The sequence below is a fragment of the Nestor notabilis genome, unplaced genomic scaffold (genome assembly GCF_000696875.1).
Source record: "Nestor notabilis isolate BGI_N333 unplaced genomic scaffold, ASM69687v1 scaffold28345, whole genome shotgun sequence".
Taxonomy (NCBI): Eukaryota; Metazoa; Chordata; class Aves; order Psittaciformes; family Psittacidae; genus Nestor; species Nestor notabilis.
Genome location: NW_009929383.1, coordinates 1 through 15,529, shown reverse-complemented (window position 1 = coordinate 15,529; position 15,529 = coordinate 1). Strand labels below are relative to the sequence as shown.

General features: G+C 38.8%; 1 protein-coding gene across 1 annotated transcript; it reads right to left on the bottom strand.

Moving 5' to 3' along the window:
• Window positions 1-617: 617 nt before the first annotated feature.
• On the bottom strand, window positions 618-13,112 carry POLR3G (polymerase (RNA) III (DNA directed) polypeptide G (32kD)). Its single transcript, XM_010014946.1, has 6 exons — window positions 12,993-13,112; window positions 10,797-10,926; window positions 6,344-6,400; window positions 2,144-2,211; window positions 1,184-1,312; window positions 618-704 (listed from the first exon to the last, which is right to left on the bottom strand). Exons 1-6 carry the CDS (start codon window positions 13,110-13,112, stop codon window positions 618-620), a joined length of 591 nt encoding a protein of 196 aa, XP_010013248.1.
• Between the last annotated feature and the right edge of the window lie 2,417 nt (window positions 13,113-15,529).

Genomic DNA, 15,529 nt, shown 5'->3' with positions numbered 1-15,529 from the left:
ACTAAAAATAATTAGTTCTTTTAACTAGAATAATAGCTCTTCGAAATATTATCATGTTGTTTGTCCATATTACTAAGGTACTCTCAAGTCAGTTTACATTAAAGTGCTTAGTCATTAATTATTCTTAGTCACCTGAATTCAGAAGTTACATAAATTCCTTTGGAGAAGTAGCTGCCAAATATGAGCAGCTTATATCTATAAAGGCCAGATCTCTGCTTTTGCTGCAGTCATCAAGAATTTCACTATTTGCAAGACTTGACTGCTGAAGCGTACAACTGACTAGTGCAAATGCTTAGGCACAAGTTTGATTGACATGCATACATTCTTTTTCTGTGCAGAGACAATACAGTATCATGTAACTTAATCCATCAGTAGGCATTCCAGAGAGCCTTAAGAAGGCGCATGTCTGTGAAATATTTGGCAAAAGAACAAAACAAAGGATCCCATATCCTGTTTTACAGCATAGTGCAATCAAAAACAATTGTCCAACATGTTTTTGTAGAGTATACTTAAAACCAACAGAGCTTAAGCATTAGTTCTGTTGGTACTTGGCCCACCTCCACAATTCTACTTCAGGTAATGTAAGGCTTGAGCAGTATACTACCCAGCAACAATAGCTAGTATGTTGCTTCATCCATATTGTCATCACTGCCAGCACCAAAGTCGTCTCCGTCTTCAAAATATGAAGAAATGTAGTCATTTTCCTAAACAAAATTAAAGAAAAAAACCATCTATTGCTGCATCTGTGAAGGAGACAACCTGTGAAAGAAACATGCTTGGAACTGCTTGAGCACCCACGTTTTGCAACAGTAATAGGTTTTTTTCTTTCCTTATTTCTTGGGGAAGAGGAAAACACCCTAATGAAATCCTGGTATCTATGAAAGAAGAAGCATCACAGTTCTAATGATAAAAATGAATAATTTTATGTATTGATTTGTGGCAGGACACTTTCCTGTTTGTGAGATCTTTTTTCTGAGCTCTTCAGAAGTAACAAGTCTAACACACCCACTTGAACTACAACAATATAATGCAATGAAGAAAATGAATGAAAATGAATGTAATAATGCCTCTCACTACGACTTTCCCTTTCAGAGAAGCTCAGGGCATTTCTTTGTCTGACATTCATCACACTACTTAATGAGTGGGACCAGACTTCCTGTAAATAGGAAAATCAACATTATACCTCTTCTTGCTCTTCTTCATCATATTCCTCTGGTTCTTCTGCTTCTTCATCATCTTCACCTTCTTTGTCTTTTGTTTTGTCTTTCTCATCTTCAGATTTTTCTTCTTCATCATCCTTCTTTTCCAACTCCTGCCACAAGGCAATCTCCTTACAAGGTCATCCCGTGTTACAGCAACAGCATGTCCTCCCCACTACCAAAATGTTACACTGCAAGTTAACAGCAAGAGAGCCAGCACAACAATGCGGTGCAAATGCTTTTTGGTCCGTATTTAAAACACCACAATGTGAAACATAAGAACTCCATGAGGACTTACTTGATCAATCATTAGCCATCGGACTTGAAGTCTAGAAAAGTATGTTTCGTGTAATAAACTGAGATGATTTCCCTTTACCAGTTGCTGTTAGAGTAATTGACAGTACAAGGCCATGTCTCACTTGATAAAGCAATACCACATTCTGATTATAATAATCTGTCTGCACGAAACAACTGGTGTTTCACCAAGAGAAAAAATACAAGGCTGTTTCACTTCTAAGCTTCCCATTCCCACATGGTGGGTACTCACCTCCAAAACTAACATCACCTTCCTCCTAAGTTTCTGTGTGTTTCTTCTTTCTCAGCTTACTAAGTTGTTTAATTTCCAACACCAGTAGATTGCCAAAGCAATAGATTTAAAAGCTCTGGCACCAACTCGTCCCTCAATAAGCTCTAGTAGTAACTGTTACACTACCCAGTGCAGAACAACTGGTTGTTGTGTTCAGGTCAAACAGGAGCAAAGAAAACAGTTTCTCCACAGCCAGGTTCTACCCTTATCCTCTCCCCTGTGCTACCACATTGCAGAACAGTTGTCTGACAGAGTAACAAGACAAGGCCAGAAAAATGCTGCTCTGGTTATTTCATGTGTACCAAAAAACATACTGAAGTTTCATTTTCCTTCAGGAATTTGAGTGTGCATATCTTACCTCAATTTTTTTCAACACATCCACATTACTTTTAGGCTCACAGCTTTTTGCCTTGTTTGGTTTTGCACCTGCTGGAATAAAACACATCACTATTATTTTTCTTTTAATATGGAAGAACACAAATTCTCTTGGTTTACTTCTTCTCAAGAGCCTACATCTTGAGTATGTCAAGGAAAATCCATGCCACCTGTATTAGCATTACCTTAGGCTTTGAGCTACATCGTTTGCCTGATTTTTGTAAAAGTGATGCCTACGGGCCCAGTCTTAAATTCACTTTGAACAGTTAGTTGACCAAAGGTTTGGCCAAAGTTCAGCCTATCAAAATACTTTTCACCTACGTACTCGCAGTATGTTAGGTAACTAGAACAAAACATCAATTGTTATTTTTCATCATCTTGAAAATGAACTCATTAATGTTACCAATTCATGCAACACATTAGTAAGAGCTGGGTGGTTCACATAGACAATAAAAGGCAGGCAAGAGTTTATTAGCTCCAACACAGAAGGCATGGTTACTGCAGCAAGATGGCTTTTGGACTCCAGCTGGCTCTCATCTAATGAGTCCACAGTGTGTATTTCTACCTTAATTCATAAACATACTCTTCATTAAGTTAATCCCTACAATCCACCCTCTTCATCCTACTTCACTATATGGTGGAGCAAAGGTCAAAAATAGCATTCCAGGTAAGAGCTACCTGAATGTAGCACCCTACACTACGGTTGCTCCAATTCCAAGTAGATGAGAGGAACCAAAGAGGTCCAGTGAGAGACGTGACAGCTTTTATAGAGGTCTGTGACAAGTCTCATTTCCACAACAGGACTATCTCAGTCCTTTCCTGCAGAACTTCTCCTTACATGACCTATTCAGCATTTTACAAACTTACAACACAGGGCTGTACCTAACACAAATTAGCTCTCCTCAGTAAGGTAAAAACGCCTGTGTAAAGTGCCAAACTGGCACAGCCACACAGCTTCTCATGGACAAGCTCATGTAACTTGCCCCTTTTCTACACTGGGCTGCACTAAGTGGCATCAGAAAGAAAAATAGTGTGTACTGATGGAGGGGATGTCCTTTCTGGGGCAGATAGTAACCTGATGAAGTTATGTATTTTATCTGGCCTAATACTCAAGGAAGCAGAACACTAAGAGCTGCTACGAAGAGAACTGCATTTTGTCAAAACCATTTTTCATAAATAACATTCAGTTAATTTCAGTGTTTTGCCTAGGAAGTGATTATGTGACAAAAGCACTGCACAGAGCTGAGGGGAGTCAAACTGCTCTGTAATAACACAGGAACAGCGTCAAAGCAAACACATTCAGAATGAAGTAGGCTTTTATGGAAAACAAGTGGAAAGTGTGATTCAAAATTACCATCTCTGCAGACATTTAGAGACAATGTGTATAGAACAAACAGCCTGGAAACGAAAACAGACATGCAGATCTTTCCTTAAATGCTGGGTGTCTCTGCAGTTATCATAAAATTAGAGAATGACCCATTGTTAGAACTTCAAGAAAACCAGCTCCTTACATCCATGTAGCTTAGAGGTACAATGGAATACAATCTCATCTTCCCAAATACCTGTTCTCACAGTACTTGGGCTTAAATACATACATGTGATTGCTATATACATATGGATATGACTGGCCTACAAAAGCTGAGGTTAAAACATTCAGGGAAACCAGAAAGGGAAAGGGAGAGGTGTGCAGAAAGGAAGCTATGCCTGTAAATATAACTGTGCAGTGATGTCAAACCCACTCCTGCAATACACAAAGGGAGAACAGTGGTAGGAAGTCTCTTTGAATTTTGGTGCAGATTCTTTTGACTCCACTGTAACCACTTGATTATGAAGTGTCACCTAAGATGGCTGTCCTCAAAATGGAACAAAGATACCACATGTGTAACTGCTCAGCTATTTACAAACCTCCTGAGTCACACGGACTTTTTATGGCCTCTGTATCATCAGGATTCAGATTATAGGATTTAGGTTGCTTTGAGCAACCTGCTCTAGTGGAAGGTGTCCCTGCCCATGGCAGGGTGTTGGAACTGGGTGAGCGTTAAGGTCCCTTCCAACCCAAACCAGTCTGGGATTCTGTAATTCCCAGAAAACACCTAAGCCCTATGATTTTTGTTTCTAGAGGAACCTCTGTTTTTTTTTCAATCCAATCTGATGGTCAGCTGATCTTTGCCATTACAACTATGTACAAATACATACTTCTAAGAGCAAACAGATAAACTGGCACAATAGTAAGAGGGAAAATCCCCAACAGTGAGCAGTGATTCTTTCTTAGTTCATGATAATCACATCACTGTAACAAGGAATAATAAACTGGCATTTATGACTTCATTGGATCTTGGGGAGCTAATTATGTGTACAGGCTTACAAAATCCAATCCAGTTTCTTATTAAAAAACAAACAAAACCAACCAACCAAAAGTAGGATGTACTGGTTTCACCCTTAGAGATTTTGCAAATAAGTACTAATTTTCAGTTGAACCTTGCAAGTAAGTATTTAATTTTCAGTTGAATCTTGCAGTCTACCTTTAACACCATGCTTCTCAATGACGCTCTTAAAAGGAACAAAGCTTCCAGCTGAGCTGGTCTCCATGACTACTGCACATTCCCTTTTCCTTTTCTATTTTATCTTTTAACTGTAAAATGACACATGAAGGACTAGGACAAAGAGAACAAGAACGTAAACCATTATGTATAACAGACAGCTAGATACAGGAGGCCAAGTGTTACTTCACATCAACAGAGCAACAGACTTCTACAGAGAACTTAAAATTAGAGTCATGCATGCTAGAAAACACTTTGAAAGCAAATACATGTATGATGCTGTGTAATAAAAAAGTTTTTTCCTGTAAGAACAACCAATACCAGCTCCAACTGCTGTTGAAGGATCTGGTTCACAATTCTGCAGAAGCAAGCTGAAAATAAACAAAAAAAGTAAAACCAGGGAAAATAGAAAATAACCTACATTAAATCACATATAAAAGGCTTAAAATAATGCAAAAGCCAACCAAATCATAAACAGATAATTAAAAAACCCAAAATATAAAGGAAACTTGAACAGCCAGCTATTCCTTGAATAGAAGAAGGCTGAGTGTTGACTAAAGATATAAATTTTCAAACCAAAAAGATTTGTGGGTTTTTTTTAATCTTTCACTGTTACTTATCCTGTATGTTAATATGGTACACCAATATGAAAGGCAGGAAAGGATTATAAATCTGTTACAGTAAGTTAAAACATCCTATAGAGGCAAAGCAAAAACCACAAAAGACAGGCAGACTTGTAAACTATTTAGAAAAAATCTGCCAAAAGTCCTGATTATTCAGACTAATTAACATTTCTACCATTTTTTTCCTCTAACCAATTCCAGTATGTCTTCTATCACTCAACTAGCGTGTACTAAACGCTTCTTAAAAATATGTACCTTTTTTGGTCTTCTTCCTTGGCTTCATCTCTCTTGGGAGCCTCCTCCAATCTGTACAGAAACGTATGAACGATGATTTACAGCAGCAATCCTCCCCCTGCCACCCACCAAGGCCAGGCAGAGGCCACTGTTGTGCTTGATCCTATTTCCATGCATGCCTACATGTTTTAGCACATTAAGTTTCAGGCAATTCTGGCTGGACTTTGAATTGAGGACTGCCATTTCACCTACTTCATGTCACAGGCATCTGCCCCAAAGAGGCCAAGGTTCAGCCCTTCCAGTGGCCCACATACCCTTCAATTTACATTCCATTATTAAACTTGGAGTAGTGAGCTATACAGATACAGTTGTGAAGTCTAACGTTACAAAACCCAGCTACCTGTGACTGAGACATTGGGTTGGGTTATTTTTAGTTACATCAATGTTTGCTCCCAGTTCAGAACTGGTATCTGCATGGCAAATAAGGAAGAAAGCAAGCTAGAGCGAGAGCTAAAGATTGCGCTTGTGCTGCTCATCAGTTGTTTCAACTGAGTAAATAAGTAAGACCAGATTTATCTTTTTCTTTTTTTCTTTTTTTTTTTGAGAAAACAATACTTCTTGATCTGAAAACATTCAAAGGACGTAACCCTCAACAAGGAATACATGACTTGGTGGTAAGGGTTTGCATTTTTTTTTTTCTTGAAAAAATAATGAGTTTAACATTTAAAAGAGCAGAATATTTCATAGATTAATACAGAGTTAGCCTTTGGTAATCTCAGGTATTACCTGGCGTCCATGTTGCATGCTCCTTGTCCTGATACTTTTTACTGTACCTCTCAATTACTATAAAGGATAGAAAGAGTTACTGAATTCCATTAAATAAAAGGCAACCCAAACACTGCCCCTGATGTTTTCTTTTTAATTCCACATTGTACTTTTTAATTCCACATTGAACACTTTCTAGTGCTGTTGTCAAACACTTAAAAAACAGTTTAATGTTACTACTCTGAGCAGTTCTTGTAATAATTCCCAGGACTGACTAATCATTAGCTAAGTACTTGCAAGAGCTGGATTTTACAGCCACCCAAAAAAGGGCAAAACCCCTGAATGCCACGTTGCTTTTTTGGGCTATCTCCTGTTAATCAAAAAATTAACCCACCCTAAAAAAGTCCCCAACAAACCCACCACCCCCAAAAATGATTATAATTGAAACTTCTATTCTTGGAATGCGTGAAAACATGAAGTGCAGATACAGTGAAGGAAACCTGGTTGAGATAACAACTGAATGCTAACTCTTTTCTCAAGAGTTTCACAATCAAACCTTTGCTATAAAAGCAGCCAGTGACATTCATCACAGTACTCATCCCAGTGCTCATCACAGACAGCACCCAGAATTCCCAGGTCTCAGAATGATCACAATTGGCTCCCAAACCATTCATTACTTCCGCAATGGCAAAGCTTTGCAGCGTAACAGAGATGTGTGCTGAACAGCATCAACACATTCTAGTCCATTTAATCTCTTTCCAGGCACAGGAACTAAACTGAGAAATGCACTGTAAATGGTACAGTAGTTATATAGCACATCCATTCATACTCCAAGAAAACTTTTGTACAATCTCTAATGACAAAAGCAGTACCAAAACTTAAGTATTTTTAATTTGGTCCCATTTTTTCTTCCCAAATTATAATGCCCAACTACAAAATCCACTCAATGCAGAATTACTGATTCTGATTGCATTAGTAACTCATTACCCAAACAGGGATAATTTTGTGGGTATTCTACAAAAAGTGGGAAGAAACACAGACTGTGCCCTTTACAGTCAAAGACTTCTAACATACTCACTAGAGAAAAGGAAGGGAGAAGGAAGACATCAGAAACAAAGCTCAATTTTAAACTTTGTTATGAGTGAAAACAGAAGACCTACTTGAAACTGTGCAACAAAGAGCATGTATTTAAAATGACAGTGCCTCAAGGGGCATTTAATGTAAGTGGCCTTCACAGATGCTGTAGGAAACTGTAGCGAAAGAAAACAGTAGTTCTGATTTCAGCTCAAAGCTCTTAGTGAAGAACTAATTGCTGATGCCATCATAAAAAAATATCTCTGACTCTGGCCGCTCATGGCTACTGGGTTAATTACAAACCACTGCCAAGGTGACAGTCACCCAGACGTAGCAGATACACCAACAAGAAAAATATGAATGATTCATAACTTATAAAGTGAGGAAAACATATAGAATATGCCTGCTCCTCATGAGTGTTGAAATGAATGATGAAAATCTACCCTATATGTCACGCTAACACAATGAAATTGACAGGTAGTATGAGACATGGCTTTCATCTACTACCTGAATAATGAAAGGAAGATAGATAGCTGTGCCTTAACTAATTCAAATGTTTCCCTTCTCACACTTCAAAGGACCATTTGGCTCACAGATGTTGTGCTGAGGGTTTAAAACAACCCATTTGCTCTTGTAGCAAAGCAAATTTAAGGAGCTCCTGCCCACAGTACCCCTCCTGCATTTCTCTTAGTCCTGCCAAACGTTTTCATGAAATACAAGGGAAGCAAAGGGCTGTAAAGCAGATCACAGGAAAGATCAGGTAAAAATTATCTACCCTGGAGGAAAAAAGTGATTTTTTTAAAGCTAGGCCACTTCTGCCACATAATGCAGTCCCAGAGACAACTGCATACCATTACTGAGATGAAAGCAAGCTTTTTAAGCTGCAGACCACTGCTGATGTAATTATATCCCACCCCTCAGATGAGGCATTTTTGTACAACTGCAGGATCAGTAAAAAGTTCCCTCCATGTACCACCTTACCCTTGCGGAGACAATGAGAACATCTGAAGCATTATCTGAGCGTACAAGTGGCTGACTACCTGTTTTCCCTGCAACTGCCAGGTTTTGTAGAAGTCTTCAAAGCTGGCAGTTCTACTAAGAAGCACACTCAGCAACAGAGAGCTATCACTCAATCTCAGAAAGAAGGCTGCAGAAACAGAAGATGATTTTGAGGTGAACACTAAGAACCATCAGATGAGGCAGAGCTGGAAAACAGAGATAACATGTCCGCATGAAGCGGCTGGTTCCTTGGAAATAACCCTGACCAGCTCTCAGGCATAGCAGTTTCCTTTTGTGTGCCTGAAAAGGAAACTGCAAACTTCAAGCCTGACAAAGATCAAGAGCACTGCAAGCCTCTAGGAAGAGAGAACCCAAAGAGATTGAAATTTGCTTCCTCAGAAGATGAAAGAGAAGATGTGATAAAAGAGTAATCTGGAATTCATAATAGGGATCTAGAAAGGAAGATCAGATCTGTTTTCCTTGTCCTGTAACCAAGGTTTTACCTGGCCACATCACCAGGGTCCACCCTGGGCTGTGCCTGTGCTGCACTACGGCTTCCTGCTGCGTCCTGCTGACTGCTGGGCTCCAGATGCAGCTCAGAGGAAATATTCTGCCTTTTGTGAGTCACAACATCTGGGCAGCAGAGTGTTCACAGCTTGCACTGCAGCATGCTGCTCCATTTTAAACAGTGCTTTAATGTGAGAATAAGTGGACAATCAATAATGTGTGTTAATCAGTGTTACGTTCAAAGCCTAATAAAAACCCCTGCATGCAGCCTCAAAAACATCGAGAATTAACCCTTACCCCATGAACAAAAATTATCAAGAATTCAGAGGGCATTGGAAAATTAACCTCTATCGTATCAACATCAGGAATATCCAGTCAGAAAATATTTTGATGGTCTGGAGTGGAAATTAAACCATGTATTTTAGAGTTCAAGTCAGCTCTCGTTATTCAAGATCAGCACAACACAGCAAGGAAAAGATTATCTAGTGTTTGGCCATTTTGGATTTCTTAAACATTTTATAAGCTTTTTAACGACTCTGTATTGCATGGACTGGACCCAGGTCCAACAGGTGGCATTTCCTGCTATGCTGTATTTCCTGTTTTCCTGTGACAGGACTTGCCGTTCAGAACATGTACTCAGGAGGAAGACACAACTAGGCAAAAATCACAAACAAAAAGAAGCCCCTCTCATGTGGGGACATTCCTAGCAGCGACAGGAGGCCATGACTGCATGGAGCTGATAGAAGAAGGCCCCAGAGGGAAAAGATGAACACGAACAAGAGTGAATCTGGAGCAAGGACGAAGAGAAGAGATGCCAAGTTAAGGGTTAACAGCTCTATTACGTAGTGTCGCGCGGGCAGTAGTAGGTAGCAAATGAAATGTATAGTTTAAGGCGCGAACAGATAAGAATGACCAATTAGTTGTAGCCAAGTGGAACCTTTCTGTCAGCAGAAGATATATAAACACAGCCAGCAAATAAATTACGTCTTCGATCTTTCACCGGGGTCCGTGCCTTCATCCCCTCACTCTCACAGTAATAACCTCCTGTGGCTGCTACGTTTACAATACCCCCACAGCAAGGCAGACAGACATTAAAGTCTTCCTACCCTGCTCCCATTCTTTCAAGCTCTGTTTTCCAATCAGAAGCTTGGATTTTAACAGTATTGTGATGTATGACTGGATGTCAAGTATAGCAAACCATTAATTGTTATCAAACAATAAAAAATGGGGATAATTTTAATTACATATATAAGCAAAAGACATTCCCAGGTCAAGCAGAGTAAGACCAAACTCTGGCTTCTAATCCAGCTCTGCTTCTGATGCCAACATCAGTAAATCACTTATCTTCATCTCAATCTTCATATTCCAGGTGACTTGTCAGTAATACTTACCAATCTTTCCTGAATGGACACAGGGGGAAAAAAAAGAAATTAGTACCTTTAAAAACGTCCAACTACTAAATAGAACATTATTTTAAGGATGTCTTTACACTATTAAAATAGAACACTAGTATTTACTCAGTTTTTGCTGCAATGCAAAATTTTGGGGTATTTCAACATGTAGTTATGCCTATTTTGCTTGTATTGGCATATAATTGAAAAGACTGCATATAGTTGGTCTAAAAGTTTCTTTCTGTGTATCAAATGGAATACATGTTTCATATCTCTCTCTTTCACACAATAGTTGCTTTCCAGTTACAGCACTTGTAGGTGCGTGACCTACAACTTCAGTAAAAGTAAAAGCAATAAAGCTCCCTATTATCATAAGCTGCCAATTTTATTCCTCGTTATCAGTACAAAATACATCTTCACCACAAGCATTTCACTAGATCGTCATTCACAGAATAACAACTACTGAAGGTATGTATATAAAAATAAAAAGGACACAGACAAACCTTCGTGATCTTCTTCTACTGCCAAAAAATATGGCATTTTTTTCATAGTTCCTCTAAGATCTTGTTTTAAGGCCAACATGTAATCTTCATCTTCTCCTGTTTTCAGAGGCACTGGCTTATTGTCTGTACTCTGTACAAATTATGTTTATTATTTATAAGGTCTTAATAGCCATCAAACACACAGGAACACTAACAAAAGCTACAATAAACACAACTAATCACAGAAGAGTTCATCTACGCATTATACTACTTCACAAGTATACTTCATTGCATTCTGAGAAGCACAACTATGCTTACAACTAAATTTATACCTTTTATGAATTTGCTGTATCTTTCTTAAAAACACATCAAGAAACCAAGCAAAAGAAAAAAGTATTAGAACTGTGAAACAGTCATTCATAGTCATGCTAAGCTCTTAGTTGCCAAAACCAGTTTTTCACACCAGTCTAACTTACTCAGAACACATCGCTCCTCTCCTTGAGTAGCTCTGGGCCTTAACCTCTTCTAAAACAGTGGTTTAGCTGCATTAAGTATGATTGCTCTGAGTAAGAGGGACACCACTTCCATGACTTTTGTCATAGAAATAGGTTGTGTGCTGTTATACAACCAGGTAGCACACAGGCCCTCACCCTCATGCAGTTCAGTTTCTGTCAGCTGAATTTAAAATGAATTGTTAAGGTTTGGATTTTTGGTGTTTTTTAACTATGAAGCTTGAAATTGGAAAAGCAATATAAGCAAACCCAGTTTTAAAAGTATACAGAACACTAAAGCCAGAGACAGAATTACAGAACAGACTATGCTTCTCTCACACCACAGATGATGTACGATCAATACCTGAGCGGTAAGCTGCAAAGCACAAAGTGCTACCACAAGTCCCAGAGCGGGATTATGAAAGGAATTTATTGCTTGCAGCTATTTGCTACCTGGTCCATGTTTTAAATCACTAATGTTGCTGATGGTACACTGATGCTCCTTAACTGGGTTTCTAATTGCACCTACAGGAAATTCGCAAGAACTCAGACTGTGTATATTAGAAATATGCAATAATAACAATTCACTGCTTAATTTCACTGTAAGTCAGTCAACAGCTATAATACACTTTTAGACACTGCCCAATCATTAAACCTAACACTTGAAGTTTTTATCAATCCTAGTTATGCCACTGGGTTGACTCGTTTTTTGTTGTTTTTATTTTTAATGGCACTAGACTTCCCTTTAGAAGTTTAACTTAGTTCTTAAAATTTATTCACAGAAAGAAGAAAGCACCTTCAACTTCTTCATGGTATATGACCGTAGGAGCTGATCCTTTGCTGACTGTAATTGCAGAAGCTGTAGTTCCCCAGAATTCAGTTTACTTGTGCTGTCAAGCAGACTGCAACGTTCACATTAGGAACAGGCTTAGTATCAAAGAAATCACGTAATTTAACTGTAAACGTGGACTAAGGATATATAACATCTTGCTCAAAAAGTCAAACCTTGGGTGAAGTAACTATTCAGTCTCAGCACAGCACCAGCTATACATCAAACTTTCAAGTTCTGTATCACAACATGTGAGACTGAGAAAAATTACATGCACCTTGATCAAATTGTGCCATAAGCAGTAAGTTCTCTTATATAAAACTGCAACATTGTAAGACTGCTTTTCTGCCTCAGGATTGTCCAAGCTTCCCTACACAGCAAGCTGCAGTCAGAAAACACTTTCTTCCCCTTTAATTTTCAAATACATCCCAAATGCCAAAACTCAATTAAGTTTCCTTAATTGCATAAAATATGTTTCAGTTATTTTCAAATTGCTTTCACATGCTGCTATTGAGGTATGAGACAATCATCCAAAATCTTTCAGGTTTGCATAAATGGTAAATTTCTAAAATCGGCAAATCCATTCACAGCTTCAAAGGCTAGTGTAACTTAACTTCAAACAAATTCAGATATCCAGCATTTCTCTTACTGTAATGTCCAGAAAATCAAATCATGATGAGGACTTTAACGAATGAACATCTTGCAATCTAGTTAAATGCCGGATTTGACAGCTAGCAAAGGGACAAGAAGTAACAGTATGAAGAACAATCACTTACCTTAAATACTTCAAAACTGACCTAAAGAGCTTAGGTGTGTCCATTACATTATCTAAACATGAGAGTGAATACTCTTTACCTGAACACAGAGAGTGTGCTCGAAGATACCTGCTGTACTTACAGGAAAGGGTGGTGGAGGTTGACAGGTGACATCAGGCAGAGCAGCACCTTTAGCAAACCCAATGGCCTCGATGTTGAAGGTAAATGAAGCACGTCCTCTTCCTCTACTTGACCCAGCCATTTGGAGTTACTGAAAACATGACAGGTTTTTAAGGATTTCTTTTTGTTACGTATATCAAATCCATGTATATCTTACCTATAAAATTAATGTCTAACCAAGATCACGGTACTTTTAAAACCAAATATAATTTTAAATAGCAAGACATATTTTCTTCCACATACTATAAATCTGGTACATGCCTAAAATCAACTCACCCTGACTTCTGCTAGACGCCTCTATGTGCCTGAAATTACATCCTAACCTAAGGATTTTAAACTTTCTTCTTCTAAATCTTAGATGCACTGACTTGACTTCCATCACGGTAGAAAAACCAGAAAGATTAAAAAAAATCCCAACACAGGTTCAAGGACCCAGCTCTAGTGGAATGTGTCCCTGGCCCACGGCAGGAGGCTGGAACTAGGTGATCCCTAAGGTCCCTTCCAACCCAAACCACTCGATTCAATGATTCCATGAACCTGAACTGTCTGTGAATGTATTTTGCAGTTTCTGAACTTTTCTCCAAAAAACATTTTGCATTTGTCACACATGGCTTCTTTGTCCTTCAGATTATTTCCTCCCCGCCCCCTTTTGTTTGTAACTAGTTTTGGGTACTGATTAAAAGCCAAAAGCAAGGAGATTTGGGGTAAAAGCATCAAAGGACTCCAGTATGTCTCCAAGCTGATCAAAGGAGGTTGTTGCTAACTGAAGCATTTCAGCAAGGATGTAAAAGGAAAACAGACTTCAAAACTACATTTATAGTCAGATCTCACCACCTTCACTGTTATGCCAATCTTCCCCTCAGGATTTTATGGCCGGTGGGTTGGCAAGCAAAGCAAAATGTAATAAACACTACTTCTTACAGGCAAGATGTCAAGAAATGGGACCCAAGAGAAGCCCAGCTGAAGCAGTGTGCTATTGCTCCCTCCCCAAGACCATGGCAAGATCAGCTCAAGGCCCCAGCCTAGAAATCCCATGTGCTGTTCACCACTAATTGCAAGGTTACCATTTTGTACGCCGCTTGGTAAGAACAACTCTGTTCCAGACTTACTGCTGCTGTACCTGTATTATCAAATCTATTTCCACCATTAATGTGCAGGTGAGATAACAAGTTCAAAAAGGAAATAAGAAACAGCACAATACCTGCAGTTTCTCTATGCTTATCTAAAATGACAAGGAATCCAGGCAAGGACTATGATTAGAAGCAAAGAAATGCATACTTAAGATTAAGATCTTTTAAAGTTCCCACAGATGGAAGCAATAGCCTTTATTATTAAATGCCAGTGAGAAACTGGTTGATGCAAGTCTTGTCCTACTTATGATTTTCAAAAGGACTAAGCTCTGCTTGGATAAAATGAAATTACATTATATATTTCCACATCACTCAGCAGCACAGAAGACTGCCTAAAAATAAAGTGAGACCTAATTAAATCATTTTAAGAAACACAACAAAGCACAAGCGAAGCCTGAGCATTTAATCACCTGTAAATTAAAAAGGAACAGCAAACTCATTTGAAAAGAGGGTGAAAAGCAAGATGTGAGACTGACAGAAAGAAGAAAGATAAAAGATACAGTAAAGCCTCAAACATGAGCAATTACATTATCTATGTGTGAAAAAAGGGAGTCAACAACACAAAACAGAAATATAAAAAAAGTTAAGGAAAACATCCAGCCAGCAAGGAGAGGCACACTGTTTGCATTATTAAGCTGAATATAAAGGTCCGTTTTTTAAATGCTGTTCTCAAATTTATTCTTGGCAAGACTGTCTTGCAACAGTGCATTAGGCTGACAAGAAGTAACATTTAAAACTAGAAGTATTTCAGCTCCACATTTTTAGTGAAAATTGTGGCATTTTCAAGCATACTAATTTAAAAGATTTATGTCTAATGACACCATAAGGTGACAGTGATGGATGGTTGAAGAAATAATGAAGGAAACACTGAGCTGTACAACTAAGTCACCAAGCATGACAAAGTTACCACGATGACTAGTGTTTTGGCTGCCACAAGGGATGCTGAATGGAGAGCCTGGGCCTGTTTCATGCCTGTGGATGGTGTGCATGTCACTTACTTTACAAATGTGGAGAATCTCAGATTTAAGCTCTTAAAGTTACTTCAAAACTACCTACCCTGTGGCTCAGGTAGTCAGCGGGGAAGGAAACCCAGCCGGTGGGATGGTGACGGGCGTGAGGAGACCCAGCACTGGGATGAGCTCTCCTTATCGTGCGTTTTCCTCAGAGCAAATACCTCGATGGTGTTTGGATCCTTGATTTTCAGAGACAGGTACTGCCAGTGGAAGGGAACAGCATATAAAGGAGAAAAAACTGTAATAAAAATACTGGCATTTTGTGGTTTGTTTTTTTTTTTTTTTCCACCTGATGCCCCTTAAGGTAAAATCAGTATCACGGGCTAGTTTGGGTTGGAAGCGACCTTAAAGCTCAT

What these genes read in the sequence shown, in the direction of transcription:
- POLR3G (XM_010014946.1), bottom strand. Translation starts at nt 13,112, where the DNA reads ATGGCTGGGTCAAGTAGAGGAAGAGGACGTGCTTCATTTACCTTCAAC. An exon ending in AACCTCCACCACCCTTTCCT is followed by an intron (nt 10,927 to 12,992) that starts GTAAGTACAGCA and finishes TAATTTGTACAG; the next exon opens with AGTACAGACAATAAGCCAGT. An exon ending in GCATGCAACATGGACGCCAG is followed by an intron (nt 2,212 to 6,343) that starts GTAATACCTGAG and finishes TTATTCCAGCAG; the next exon opens with GTGCAAAACCAAACAAGGCA.